The sequence below is a fragment of the Sarcophilus harrisii genome, chromosome 1 (genome assembly GCF_902635505.1).
Source record: "Sarcophilus harrisii chromosome 1, mSarHar1.11, whole genome shotgun sequence".
NCBI lineage: Eukaryota > Metazoa > Chordata > Mammalia > Dasyuromorphia > Dasyuridae > Sarcophilus > Sarcophilus harrisii.
The window spans coordinates 302495360-302511086 of record NC_045426.1 but is presented as its reverse complement, the minus strand read 5'-3'; the positions used below and the strand labels follow the sequence as shown (position 1 = coordinate 302511086).

The 15727-nt window shown below is 31.3% G+C and overlaps 1 protein-coding gene across 7 annotated transcripts in view; it reads right to left on the bottom strand.

Moving 5' to 3' along the window:
• Nucleotides 1–369: 369 nt before the first annotated feature.
• MRTFB (myocardin related transcription factor B) overlaps nt 370–15727 on the bottom strand; it is a 240255-nt gene continuing 224897 nt past the window's right edge. For all 7 annotated transcript variants that reach the window (XM_031944470.1, XM_031944439.1, XM_031944460.1 and 4 more), the window contains 4 exons: nt 12836–12997; nt 12302–12442; nt 9251–9311; nt 370–6476 (listed from right to left, as the gene is read on the bottom strand). In XM_031944470.1, coding sequence (XP_031800330.1) covers nt 5944–6476; nt 9251–9311; nt 12302–12442; nt 12836–12997 — 897 coding nt within the window. In that variant the 3' untranslated portion in view covers nt 370–5943. The remainder of the gene's footprint in view (nt 6477–9250; nt 9312–12301; nt 12443–12835; nt 12998–15727) is intronic.

Below are 15727 nucleotides of genomic sequence, written 5' to 3'. Positions count from 1 at the left end.
CCATGAGGCAGAGTGGCGAAAGGAAGACAGTAGAGCAAAGCCATGGACCGTGAGCCGTTTTATAGGGAAGGAGAATTAAAATTATATATATATATAATTTTAAGTATAATCTGATAGAGGTTATTTTCATTTTTTTCTTCTAAAGACTTTGGGAAAGTTTTGAATCAGAAATGTTGCAATATATGTAAGGGTCAGTGTCTTTTCTGAAGGACACTGTACTTCACATATAAGAATTATAGAATGATAAATCTGGAATATAGCTTCAGAGATCAGCTTCCTAGGTGAAGTCTAATTTAGATTAAATCCTGGCCTTAGTGGCCTTTAAGACCATTGATAATCTTTTTTTGAAACTAGATGTAATGCAAGCAATCACAGTACATCAAAAATTTTTTTATTTGAGACACAAAAATGCAAAAATGCTGAGATATCAAACATTTTCTCATTAGCTACAATATTGCCACTATGTACAAAATATTTGATGATAAATGTGCTACACATATAAAAATACAGTATGCATTACATATATACAGTACAATGTGCAAAATGTATGGCATTCAAACATGATATGGAATTAATTTCAGGGGTGCAAACAGCAAATACAAAGGCATCATGGTTTTTTTTGTTTGTTTTTTAACAGAAAGGCAATATATGAAAGGAACTTCCCCTCCCCTTTTGCCTTATACATACATACATATATATATATATATATGTGTATATATATATATGTATGTATTTAATAAACTAGTGCTTAAAGAATAGAGTCCTAGAGACTGTGGTATCTTTCTTCTTTTTTCATAAAAGTGAGATGCTAAGACAATGTGACTATGAAAATAAGAAGAGAAACACCTACTACACTCCACATTTCTACTGCAAGCAAAAAATGAAGAAAATTCACTTCCACTTGGAAAGGTTGTTACTACTATGAAATATATATATATATTTAAACCAAGAAAACACAGCTACTCTATTGTACATGGAAACAATTGTAGAATATCTATATCTTTATGAAAAGTTTGACTTCAAATAGTTAACACCTTTTTGGGATTTACTTTGAGATATCCTCAAATTTCAAATACAAAGTGCCTTCTTTTGGCATAATTCTTGGCAATGCCTTTGGTTCCTTTCAAGCAAGTTTGTATTACTGTCTTTTTACTGGAGGATGAGGACTTTTGATCGATACTTAACAATTCCCTTACCCATCTCACAAAAATGAGTAAGTTTTCTTACAACATGATGTATAGAGGTACTTGGTATCATTATAAGTGATTGTATTTACTTTGTTAAAGCCTTATCTTCAAAGCAGTTGGCATGAAGTCATTCAGACCCCTGTAGCTTTGCATATAAATCCTATTAAATTCTGCTTTACTTGACCACAGCACCCTGTGGAATAATTTGCTATTATGTGTTGTCATATGATTGTGACATTTATTAGTAATGTTTGACATGCTATTTTCTAACAGCAGTGAAAAACAAAGCAGTTTTGTAAACATGTACAGCTTTTGAATTAGAGCTCTCAAATCTAAGATTTTGAGTGGAAACACTTTTTTAAAGATGTTTTCTAAGACAGTGCAGGAAGAAGTGCCTGGAAAATATATAGACTTGCTATAACAACATGCAGAATTTGTAATTGTAAAAATTATGCACTGGAAATATTTTAAAATATTTTAAAGAGCTCTTTAAATGTAAGGTTTTAACACTAAAAACAAAGCCAAAATAAACCCAGAACAAAAAAAAATCCTGTTAATTTTCCAGTTTTAATTTAAATTACTTAAAAGTTTAGTTGTCTGTATTAAAGGTGCAATCCATATTAAGAGTGCAATCCAAATAAATGTCATGCAATGTTATGCTTGTCTGCACCTCACATTTATATATCTATACATACATATATTTTACATATATGCATGTATGTATATATTATATAATGCCCTTCCAGTTAAAAGTATTCTGATGGGTGGGGGGGCGCTATTTTTGTGATATGTTACAGGGTAAGACAATATGATCTTGTGAGTAATGTTATTTAATTGATTAACTTTTATACTGGTAGTTAACCAAATTCCTAAGTAAATATTAATATATTACTTAGTTCCTCAGACTTGTATTGTGCTTTGCTGATAATGGCTACTGAACACAAAAAGAAAATAAATTACTTTGTGGTGGTGTTATATCCCTAGCTACATATGTTCCTGACATTATTTTCCATAGAGATGGCATGAGAATATATATATAAGATTCAGGTCCCTCTCTAAAACAGCTTAAAAAACCCCAAATACTAACAGCTCTCTTGCCTAAGGCCAAGTTTATTTGCAGAAAATGAATAGATTCCAAGAAAGATCATCCATTCATTTTATTCATTTATTGAAGATGGCCATATATGATAGTCACCCTTGGCAATTTTTATTGAAGTCAGCCACAATGATTGGAATGGTCAGTGGCTGTGTATGAACATGTCCTGAGTTAAGCTTTGGTGACAAAAATAAGAGATTGATTTTAGTGGTTTTTATTCTGATAAAATAGGGTATTTCTTAATACATTTATGTTCACTAAATTATATGATTGAGCAGAAATATTTTATTTTTCCTTGTCTTCAAAAGGCAGCAAGTTCAACTTGGTACTAGCATATCTTTTGCAATTCAAATTGTATTGCAAAATAATGTTATCAGTTGGTGACAATTTTTTAAAAAGAAATTTCAAATATTTACGTAAGATCTCTTCAGTATTACAAAAATATTCATATAAAACACACAAATAATGTTCAAGCAAGAATTCTTTCTACAAATTGGGAATACATATGCATAGACATATAGCAAATTCTATACAGTAGTTTGCACATTTCAGGAAAACACTCTAAAGCAAAACCATTTTAGCCATTCTATAAGGTTTTCTAATAGATGCTGTTCTGAAATGCACAAGATAATTGTATACCCCCTACAATATAGATAATCTGATAAATCTTTGCTAAAATTATTTTTTGTTTACCCCTCAAATGACCTGATCCATATAAAGTAGAAAGCAAAGGTTGATACTAAATGTTTATAAAGTATGAAGGAGATGTGACAGGGACAAGGGAGAACATACTCAAGAATTAATTAATATTTTCTTGGCAATGTAAAATGTTTTTCAATGATATATAATACCACTTATAAACTATATACATGCAATTGAAAATTCAACAGTTTAATTTTACTTGATGCTTTTTCTATGGCTAATTGAAACTGACCTTAAATAGAAATTTTTCTTTAGGAAACTGAAACTCTTTTCTTGAACCCCTCCCTTGTACATTCATATAATAAACATTGAAACAGGTTAGGGTTATTTTCTTACATTATCATCTTTGGTCTATGATTACTCAACTGCACATTTTAAAACACAATGATCCTAAACATGAGTTTAATATTCTGTAGAACAGTAATATTTTGTAATTATATCTTGCTACCCAAAGTAAAAGATGGTCTAATGGAATGGTACATGTGTATACAGTTAATAACTAAAGATTAGCTACTAACTGTTGACACACAAGGGCTTAAGTACTTAAGTGGACTGCAGCAGGACATATTTATCCAAACTAACTAAACTATTGAGAGTGCTTTCATTCACTACATCAAGTCTTTTTGTGAATGACTTTATGTAATAACTCATTTATGGTTGAAAAACAATGTTATGAGCATGTTCCTCAGGACGCCTCAAAAATTTGTTTACAAAGAGGGATTATGAAAATATAAAGATATTGAAAAAGCTACTATTAATTATAAAAATGATAAATCCCTACAGTCCATGGCAGTTGACCTAATTGTAAGGAATTATTCCAAACCGATAGTCTTAGTGTTTAGCGTGGGCAATTTAAAAACCAAAAAATTCTTATGAAAGACCAGATGACAAACATATAATAACACTTTCCAAAGTTAAATACTTCTGCCTCACTATTTCCAAGCAGAAAGATTTCTACTAGAAAGATATTATCCTCAAATATGGTGGTCTGTTATCTCACTTGATCAGGTAATGGGATGTTCTGGTTCAACAGATAAAGAATTAGGTACTACACATGCAAGGATTACCAATTTTTAAATTCAAGTAAAATAAAATACACAACACTAAAACTACACTAAAACATAATTTAAATCTCTGACAATTCCAGAAGGCACTTCAGGATCTGGTGTTGCTTCAAAACTATGAAGTGCCAATTAACAGAGTTCCAGTGTTCTGGGTGATCGAATGATGAATAAACACAATTTTACCATGCTTAGTAAAATGTATGAAACTGAAGAAAATTCTGAAATGAGAACAACTTTTAGTTAAAAGCACATTTAGAGAAAAGCACATCTAGAGAAAAGATTTATAAATCCCTTCCAAGCAAAGAGCCTGATCAATTCCCTGGGAATTTTTTATGGGAATGTCTGTCATTGAATGAATTACAAAGGCAGCATCAAATTTGGATGCAGGGCTCATATAGATATGAGATAGATGAAGAAATGCCATTGTATTAATACAAATTACAAACACTTATAGTAGGTTTCAAGCCCATCTATTTTCATTTCATTATATGTTTATATAACCATTTAAAATTATGAAATTTTGCAGTGAAGAATTTTAGAAAATTCTTAATCTTCACAATAATCAAATATGGACTGGTCCAAACAAAAACCTCCAGTTTTTTAGTTTTAGACACTCTGCTCCTTTAACATTACTTGAAGAGTTAAGGATTCTTATATAATATCCAGTTACTAAGCACTTGAAGCTTCAACCTGGATATTAGTTGCAATGAACAAAAATCAAAGCAGACAAAAGTCTCTCTTCAAAAGTGGGCCCTTAAAAATACCTTAGTAATCATTATAGGAATGTTGCCAGATACTTTACATATTCTCCCTTTGTTTTCTATTTTCACCTGACCAGGTCAAAAAGATTTAATGCTAGTTTTCTTTTTCATTCTTTGAGATGGATTTAGCTAATCAGAAATATAGTTTACAAGAAAATAAATGAAGAACAAGTAAGTCCTCTAGATACTCTAGAATTATTAAACAAACAGAACCACAGAATATCTATATTCCCAGCCTAAAATACTCTATACAAATTATAATGTCAACTAGTGTACAAATGTCTGATATACATATTAAAAATCAATCTAATCAAGCCAGAATATCCCTAAGTTTCAGTGTTATCAATATAACCTGGACTTTTTAGTGGCTTGTTCATGATAGTAATTCTGAAAGAAACCCTCTGTTTATAGTGAAGTTTTCCCATAAATTTAAAATTGGAAATCCAAAGTATGATTTCAAAAAAGTTACAAAGCAAACCACAGTAACAACAACAACAAAAAATTTCAAAAGGACTCTGAACCAGAAGACATCACCCATAAGGGTCTTTGTCCCTGAACTGGTCAGGTCTCTTTTTTGCCTTTTATCTCCCCTAATGAATCTTGACTTTGGCTCAGGCTTTTTACAGGAACAATCAAGTGCAGTGATTTCTTAACTTCCTCTCAAACTAGCTCTTTGTTTCTGCTTTAAACTTAAAGTCAAACTCAAAATGAGCTGTTTGCCTTTTATTCAGAGTCTTAAAGTAAACCACAGAGGTTTAAATGTAGTTGATTTAATATCTATAAAGGACTCGGTGCTATTTTCTACAGGTATTCTTCTTTTCCATGTTTTGTCTAGTGGTAGTTTTCATTACTGAGGTCCTTGTAGCAACTATCTTTTTCTTGACTGTTATACTTCTCAGATGGCCCTGTACTATTATTATTAAATCATACAAAAAGTTAAGAGAAATTCACTGCTAAATACAATGAAGTGTTTGCAGAATTTGTTTCAGGGCTATCACCTTATATTCATTCATTCTGTGATAACGTTTTAATTGCAAAGCTGCAGTCACAGGCCTATCCCTTAAATTCGCCTCCAACATAGTTATTTACATGTTATTATTTCTATTAAGTTCTGAGACCAAAAATACCCAATTCTAGTCCCAGTGTAACTGTAGGTCTTGTGGATCTAAAAAGTCAGTGGAAAACATACTTGGAGCAGTAGAGCTGAGAGGAGTAAGCCCTGATGAGGAGCTAGGCATAGTAATGTCTAACCATTCCATATTGTCTAAGTTTGAATCAGGAAGGTCAAGAGACAAACAGGAATTATTTGCAGCAAACTGTGCTTCTGAAGTTTCCATAGGAGAATGTGAATGATCCAGAATGCCAGAGTGACTCAGTAGATCATTTTGGAGATCTTCAATCAGAGAGAATGATTCTCTGTCCTCGTTATTAGTTGTTAGTTGAGGAATTTCACTTGAAGGTAAAGTTCCATCTAAGAAAGCTTCTAGTTGGTTCTCTAAACTGATAGACAAACTATTGATCGGTTCTAAGGATATTGGTGGTGCCATTTGGACTTGGGGTGGTGGTCGTGATACCACTGTATTTACTGGCATTGTGGTGATATTGGCTGTCACTGGTCTCATTTTGGAAATAGGAGAAGGCTCTTCTTTTATAGGGAGAGAAATCTCTGTGCAAAAAAAAAGTTGTTTTTTTTTTTTAAATAAAACAAAACAGAAGACTTTTAATTATTACTTAGCACAATCTATTAGAAAAAATAATTTTGCCTTTATGTGGCACTTTTCACCAAGAAGCTGAATGACTTGATCCAATTAGCATAAATCTGTCATAGAGCTATATGACATTCTTACTCATAGTTCCTCAAAGAAAATATATCCCATTAACTTAAGCACATTTCTTGAAGAGCTTGAACTAACGGATCATTTTAGTTTGAAAGCTTAACATATAATGTTCATATTCTGAAATGTTTATCATTTTTAGGGCAATGTAAATAAGTTTAGAGTAATTATATTTCATTAGGAAGCTGTGCTTCACCGAGGGATGTGTTTGTGTGTAAAGTATGTGTTTTAGACCTAAAGTCTAAGGACCTAAAATATTAGAATTAAAATTTGGAAGTTTTTGTCAATTACATAATTGATTTGCCTATTTCAGAAGTACTGATATCTTAAAAAATTAATTTCATTAAAATTTTCTTAAAGCAGCAAGGCATAAAGTTCTTTTAGCTTACATTATAATGAAAGTATTTGCACTATATGGTTTTTTTCCTGCCACTTCAACATTTTACTTTTAAAAAAAGCACCAACATATAATTTATTCTATTTTGTATTTTTTATGGGATCATAGGGGCATATGATACATTTTACCTTTTTCTTTGAAGCTGATTACTACTTGTTTGACTCAACTTTAAAAGTTTGATAATTTCGCAATGACCTGAACAAACACTAATCATGACATCAGGTCATGTTGTAATTTAAAGTGTCATCTACTATTAATAATAGTACCTACCCCATTTCTCTGAATATCATTAAATAAAGAATTGTACTCTTTAAATTGAGAATCTGAGTTATATAATTTGTTTTAATTTATGTCTTCCAAATGTCAACATTCCATAACATTCAAAGTAGATGGATTAGAATTGTATTTAATCTCAGATCACTAAGTAAACAAACAACTGCTTATGATATTGATAATTTAATACAATCTGATGTATGCTATTCATGTTTATTCTCATTTTCTTGAGTCAACCCTAGAACTGTTTTGAAAAGCAGAAATGCCCTAAATGTTAAGGATATTGCTGAAATTTTAGAGAATATTCTACAATCCACTATTTTAATCACAGGCAGTTTCATTATTGGTAGTTTTGACAGCAACATAAAGAAAAACATAGTAAAAAACTGAAGATCTTTATGTTGCTGTCAAAAATATCAAAAACTCTTTAGGTGAGGAGTCTATCTGAACCTCAAATAAATTTTTTCACCAAATATTTTTAATTCCAAATTTTAGATTTGCATTTTAATTTTTTTTTTAATGGCCAAAGTCCTTCATACCTTGTTCCCCCTCTTTTATACTTTTCCTCTTCCCCATATAATCTACAAACAAGCAATACGGGCCTTTTTGCTATTCCTCACATAAATTCTCAATCTCCTAACTTAAGACATTTTCATTAGCTGTTGTCTTCCATGCCTAAAATTCCCTCACTCCTCAGCTTCACCTTTTGTATTCCTTCAAGGTCCAAATAAAATCCTATTATCTATAAAAAAAGCTATCCTTCATTTCTTCTTAATTCTTCCTTACCAACTAACTCTGTTGCTTATTTCCAATTTATCTTATATATAAATAAAGTTGTTTTCATGTTGTCTCCTCCATTACTATATTTAGTCTTTTTAATATTTTCTGTGCTAGTCTGCTAGTCCTTAGTACAAGGTAGGCCTGAATTAATTATTTAACTTATTATTTTTTTTTGTTACTGAAATAAAAGCATGAAATACTTAATTCCTTTAATTTCTCAAGTTGGAAATTTTCTTTGGTAGTTTAGGCATAACATGAACTTAATCTGTTTTTCAAAGTCAATACAGTTCTTGAACTAAAATGACTTATATATGTAGTTATGCTGTCAAGTTTCAATAATGCCCTGTGTATACCAAATGTTACAAATGAAATGTCAACTTCAATATCAATATTTTTGAATAATAGGTAGGGAAGTTGCTGAATCTTTCTTATTTCTAACAATATTCCTTAAACTCCATTTATCTCAGTGTCTCAGAATCCTCTGAAACATTCCAATCTTTGAAACATAAATTTTATTATACTTATTGTAAAAATATAGCAATCGAGGAAGGTCACATAGCAATGTGAAATGCTGTAGTTAGAATTCTCAGGTTTAAAAAGAATCATAGCATTTCTTTTTTATATGCAGAACTTTAACATTTCATTTATGCTTTATTAACATTACTACAGGACATTATCAGTTTAATCTACTTCTTATGGTTATTGTGGAATAATATTTTAAGTTTCTTTATTGTTCTTTTGGATTCCTATGATTTTTTTGGGATCTAACTAATATCAACAAACTTCCAAAAATAAAAGTTTCAATCTGCCATTTTGCCATTATTTTTCTTTTCTAACATGTAGATTGGTGAAAAATGTTGTCTCTAAAATGTAACAGCTGTATTTTTTGCAGTGCCTGAAATAGAATCAGTGCCTTGTTTGTTAATAAATTTCTATCATATGTATAGTGCTTTTTAATACCTTACTATTAATACATTTTCTAACATTTTCATAGGCCAAAAGGAAAACCTTGAGCTATGTAAAAACTTTGAATTTTACTGTATTGATATATTCAATAGTATCAAAATTAAAAATAATTTTCCTCTTTCTCAATGAGAAAACTAGAAATGTCTAACTTCTTTTCTTGAACATATTCTACTGAAACTTTTGACTCACCTCCACTTTTAATGAGGATATCAAAGAGGTCATCCATCTGTTGACTATGTGCATTGGAAATCTACAATAGAAAAAATAAAGATTAATTTTCTTTTTGCAAAGAATTAAATTGAAGCCACCCAAGAAAACTATACAATGTTTTTAAGATTGCCTTATTTGGTAGAGTAGAAAATAGTTTCAGAGAAGGTAAAGAAAATTGTACATTGTCATAAGGCTAGTCAATGGCAGAAATAAATCTAGGAGACAGGTCTTCTGACTACTAGTTCATTGATATGTCAAAGCTAGCTGATTCCATTAGTTCTAGTAAGACTGCTATTTTTATAATTGTGTAGAGATTTTGTTTTGAGAATTATAGCAGTAAAGGCTTTGTGGAAAATGTCTTCAAATGAGTTTCTTTGCTTCTTTCCACATATTTACTAGCCAATTTTTTCCTTTCTACTTTGCTTTGGGAGAGAATAGGAGCACAAAGGAGGCAAGGAATATAAAGATATAGAAAAACATTGAGTTCACATCTTTGGAGAATAAATGTCATGTGGTAATGGTAACCACAGAATGAGACTATTCTGACTGTCAATTACCCATTTTTCTTTTTCAAAAATGAGACATAATGCTAAACAAGCTGTTAAAACTCTCTTCCCCATGTATTAGCGTGGTCTGTATCATTTGCTTCATGCCTGACTAAATAAAATTTGACAAAAAGAGATCTGATTAGCAAGCTTCTAGTATTCTTCATGATTCTGAGATGACACATTCAAAAATATGCTGGTATCATTTTCTATTAGACTATTTAATAAAAGACTTTACAAGCCATATAATCATGCAAAAAATGGGAAAGTAGAACTTTAAATATCTGATTCATAATTTATTTTATATTCAGAACATGAACGAGATATGTGAATTTCTCCTATATTATAAACAAACTTTAAATCTGGGTTTTAATTACTGCTGTAAATAATATTACTTACTTATTAAACAAATGTGCCATTTAAGCCACAGTTACCTTAAAATGGGCAATCTATCCACAGGAGTAAGCATATATTCCAAAATTGTTATGTTGCACATGTAATCAAGAAAGTCCAATGCTACACTTTCAAGTTTTGCCAAAGAATTCAATTTAATTGCCAGCTTGTGACTAGAATGTAACAACAAAAATACAATATACACCCAACCAGCTACTTCACTGGGCTCACTTAGCATATACCAATGACAGAGAAATGATGCTGAAATTTGCCTCACTATATAAATATGTACTCTGAAAATCTCCAAGTGTTCTTATCAGCACCCCTCAAGTCAAAGAGACCCATACTTTTGTTTTTTTGGTAATCTCTTAATAAAGCAGTGAAAATCCTACATTCATCTAAGCTTCAGAACAGAATTTAACATAACTGAGTGCTACATTTCCATTCCTTTGGAGTCCCACTTGGATTATTGCCAACATGGCTTATTGCCACACTGCAGTAGAAATTCTATCAACTGGATTCAATACAAAATAACAAAAGATAAGGATAAATTAAAAAAAAAAAAAGGCTAAGGGTTATCACTTCTTACAAAGCACCAATGGGGGAAAAACAATGACAGTAGGCGGACCACACCACACACCGTATCAGTGAGCCAGGAGTGTTTCAAGTGAATTATTCTAGACAACAGGAAGAAGTAAATGAATACAATCTAACTGCCAATATCCCTTCACTGTCCCATACTACTTACTTCTTCCAAGGAAAATTCCTTGAGAATGTCCTTGCCTTCCAGTTACCTTTTTCCTCTCTTTGTTGTACCCTAGCTCTTCCCTCTCATCTTTTTTATATACAATCTACTCTCCAAAATAAATATCCAGCAGATATAATAAAAAAGAAATCAATTCAAACATTAAAACAACCACTACTACTTTGGCTTACTACTTGCTACTCAAGCTCAGGCATATAATTTCTTTTTCTTATTTTGTTCATGTAATTCAAATTATAATCGCTTTTTTCTTTTTTGGGAGGGGAGTGGGAAAGGAGAGGAGACAATTAGAGTTAAGTGACTTACCCAAGGTCCTACATGTAGTAAGTGTCTGAGGTTGGGTTTGAACTCAGGTCCTCCTAACTCCAGGGCCAGTGTTCTACCTACTGTATCACTTGTCTGCCTCATAACAGTTTTTCCTTATGACCATATAACATTGTTAATTTCTAGATAGAGTTTTTATGTGTGGATGCTTGCTGTGCATATGTAAAGATAACACTTCAAATTTGGCTGCCCCCATCCTCAACAAGACTTTTTATGTTTGGAGGATGTTTCTCTGCCAAAGATAGAGTAAAAAAAGCTTATTACACAGAATGGTTTTCAAACTTTTATTCAGTAAACAAAAAGTCAAGTCTCTATAACCTCATGGAATTTACAATTTAATTGGATAAAATAATATATGTGATTTTACATATATATGTGATATAGATATACACACACATATATATGATATAGATATTTACACATATATATCTCATAAAGACATCTGTAGCAATATAAATGTTGACAGAATTGAAAGGTCAGTGGATTTGAGTTAGTTCATAAAGGCAAATGGAGCTCAGTATTGAAGTGGAAAATTTGGATTATCACAAGTACTACAGGTAAGCATGAGATCAAAAAGCTTGGAAGGAGGCAGAATGAACAAGGTATGAAGGCAACATGATGCTGCCTGGATGCCAAAAAGCCTTCTGGAGGCCACATTTGTAGGGCTGGTTACAGAACTAAAAGCTGGAAGGTTTTTGGGGAGATAAGGAATCTAAATAACAGATTTTTCCGTCGAAAAGAAAAGCAATGATGAACTTTATTTTTGAACATGAACAAATCTAGTGTAATTGTTTTGACTCTTAATATAGGTTTAAATTAGTATTAATTACCAATTTTACTGCTTATAATGCATAAATAATAATGAAAGTTTGTTGTTTCTCATATAGCAGATACACTTGGTTCAAGCAAGGGAATCGCTAAGATATGGTGAAAGCTATAAAGATATAGAAAATTTCACTCTGAACATTTTTTATCAGCTGCTAATCATGACTAGCCTTTTCTTACCTCTGTATGTGAAGATGACTGTATGTTTCGAGTCTGCTTTATGGCTTCCTCATATCGCGGGGGATCTTTTGTCTTGGTGACTGTGTTGCCAAACAGAGAGTGTTGTATGATAAACTGCTGAGGTTGAGAAGGAGAATCAGGCTGGGCCAAACAAAGTCGAGAAACATATTATTGTAATACCCAAATCTGTACTCTTCCTGTATACTTTTCATCACAAACAGTGAATAGCCAAATAATGCTAACAAAGAATGCTCATTATGCAACACTGTGAAGCAAATAGCAAAAGTAGTTTCTAGCAAATATTGCTATATATTTTAACAATATTAATATATTTTGTTATTTACATTTTTAGTATGTATTATACATACACACATACACACACATATATTTTAGAAGATTCCAGCAAATACAATTTTCCATCTTTTCTGCTTAATTATTTATAATATAAGTACAAAGCCATTTTGCAGTAAGGGATTATGTTGTCAAATAAATGTATTCAGTGTGAACATTGCTACATGACAAACAGAAGATTACCTTGTTGGTAGTGCTAGGTCCATTTTGCACTGAAGGAACCTGAGTGTTCCTGGCCTGAAGAACATTGTTGGATGTGTTATTAATGAATGGCTGCTGAACTGTTGTTACAGGTGATCTCTGATAGGAAAATACTGTATTTGATGGTGAGCTAGATGGAAAAATCTGAAATGGATCAATATTTTCCAATCAACTTACTGTTTCTTGAATTATTCATGAACAAAAGAAAAATTAACTTATGAATTAACAAGTTAAACCACTTGCCAACTTAGTCAATTTTGTATCTCTGACACTGATACCAAGGGGCATATTATTGTCAGAGATCATCACACTTTTTATTCTCTTTGATGTCTACATTAAAAGATCAATAAAATCCAAATATCCCTAGCTTCTTTTAAAAACTCATTATGATTCAATCTATAAACTTATTTTGCTCTTTCTTAAGTCTATTTATATGTTTAAGTTTGGAAGGGATTTTTATGTGCTCCATGAATTAACCACTTGCTGTATAAAATTGTTATCTAACTTAAACATCAAAGACCCATTGATTCTACTTTTCATCTTTCTAAATAATAGGTTCTAATGACAAAAAAATTATACTAATGAAATCAGGAAAAAACAGCTAGTCAGTCCTAGAGTTAGGAAGGCGGCCCCCAAAGGAGGGAAAAAAGGATTTTTTTTTAAACACCCAAGTCCTTTATATATTTAAATTATTAACTTTTAGATAATGTATAATGAAAAACCATCATGGACTAGATTTAGAGTCAGGAATACTTAGATTCAACTAACACTTTAGCTATTGTGTTAACCTGGGCAAATATCTCATTTTCCTTTACGTGTAAAATGAAGGAATCTAAATGGCTTCTGAAGTTCCCCTCTAGTAGGTACTCTGGGCTTGGTGCAATCATTTTCTAATAATTTATCATTTAGTTCACAACATCTGATCACTTATTGTATGTGTAACATTGGTAGACTTTCTCAGAGTTAATCCTAAAAGAATGCATATACTTATATTTGAGTTAAGATAAAACTTCTATCTGTTCTCCTAAGTCAACAAAAAGTTATTATTAATTCATTAATGGATATCAATATGTGCATCTAATTGCCAGGATATAAATTCTTTTTTCATGTATATTTTTAAAAAGTATTTTCAGAAGAATACTGTTATATAATATGGTAAAAAAGAGCATTGATATGGAGATGAAAGACCTGCACTGTCTTAGAACCTTGAATAAATTAATTGAACTTACTGTATCTGTTTCCTCTGTAAAATGATGAGTTTTAGCTTTTACATTTCTAGATCCTATGATTATATTCCTGAAAACAGTTTTCTTTTACAAGGATATACTTTTTATAGCTCCATCTAGTGGATAATCAGAATCCTACTAGAATTCTAGCAACTTTTGTCATTCTTTTAAAAAATAACTTAAAGGCACCTCTCATTTAATGATTGTTATCAAGGTCATGTAACTACAGTTAGTGTTAGAGCTAGGATGGTAAACCAGTTCTGATAGCTTTCAGCCAGAGAATTACTGAATATAAGAATTAAAAAAAGGAAACTTTCAGAGGTCTTTTAGTCTAATCCACACCTGAACAAAAATACCTTGCTATAGTTCATCAATAGTCATCCAGTTCATGCTTGAAGACCTCCAATGAGGGAAAATTAATTTACCAAGCTCTATTCCATTTTTGTTTAGCTCTAATCATTAGGAAAATTTTTTTAATAGCATCACATCCAAGTCTCTCTCTCTCTCTCTTTTTTTTTTTTGCAATGCCTATTTGTTGTTTGTCCTCTAGAACCAAGCAAGATAAATTTAAACCCCTTTTCATGTCAACAATTAACTCTCCTAAAGCATACTCCTTTTCAATCTACACATACTGATTCCTTCAATGTATCTGCATATGGAATGATCTCAAAGGATTTCTTCAAGGCCATTCCAGGTTGCTTTCTGCTAGATATGATAAAGGTCATTAGTGTCCTTCATAAAACACCGTTCCAAATGCTCAAGGAACCAAACAATATCCAGACATCACCGAATCAGAACTATCACCTTTCTAGTCTTATTCTGCTTTTCTTAGGTTTTATGACTGCCATTATCATACAACTGATTGGTTGTTTAAAAAAAAAAAAAAAAACTATTAATACTACTACCTTCATCTTGTACTTATGAAGTTGATTTCTTTCAACTGATGTGTAACATTAGTTTTATCCTTTTAAATTATGTTCTAGATAATTCCATAAATGTCAAGATCTTTTTAGTCCTGACTTTGTCATCCAATATGCCAGTTATTCTTTATAATTTTGTGTCATTTGCAAATTTGTTAAGTTCATAATAATGTCAAACAAACATAAGGGGGCTCATTTACTAGAGACCTCAATTTTCAATCAAGTCTGGCCATTTAAACAGTTCTAAATTCATTTAGCTACTATCTAGTCCAAGGCTCCCCATCTTGTTATAAGCTTTGCTAAAAGCTAGCTCAATTATATTTGTATTTGTATATATTTGTATATTTGCATTATTTCTTGATTTACCAGTTTAGTAGCCAAAAAAGTAAAATATTCTTGGATGGATCCATGCTGGCTTAAAAAAAAAAAATCATCATGTCTAAATATTTAAACATGATTAGTAATCTTTAAAATATATTCTGAAATTTTGCCATTAATCAAAATCAGACTTATTGAGTTTCAGTTCTCAGATTCTACTCTTTTCCCTGTTTTGAGAATTGGAACATTTATCCTTTTCCAGGCCTGAAGCACCTCTCTTAGTCTCATTATCTATCAAAGATAGCTGATAATGGCTTAGCCATCACACATTTTTTTTTCAAAGTACATTTAGGATGTAGTTAATTTGAGCCTAATGACTTTAATTCTTTCCATAGGTTTTTTTTTTTTTT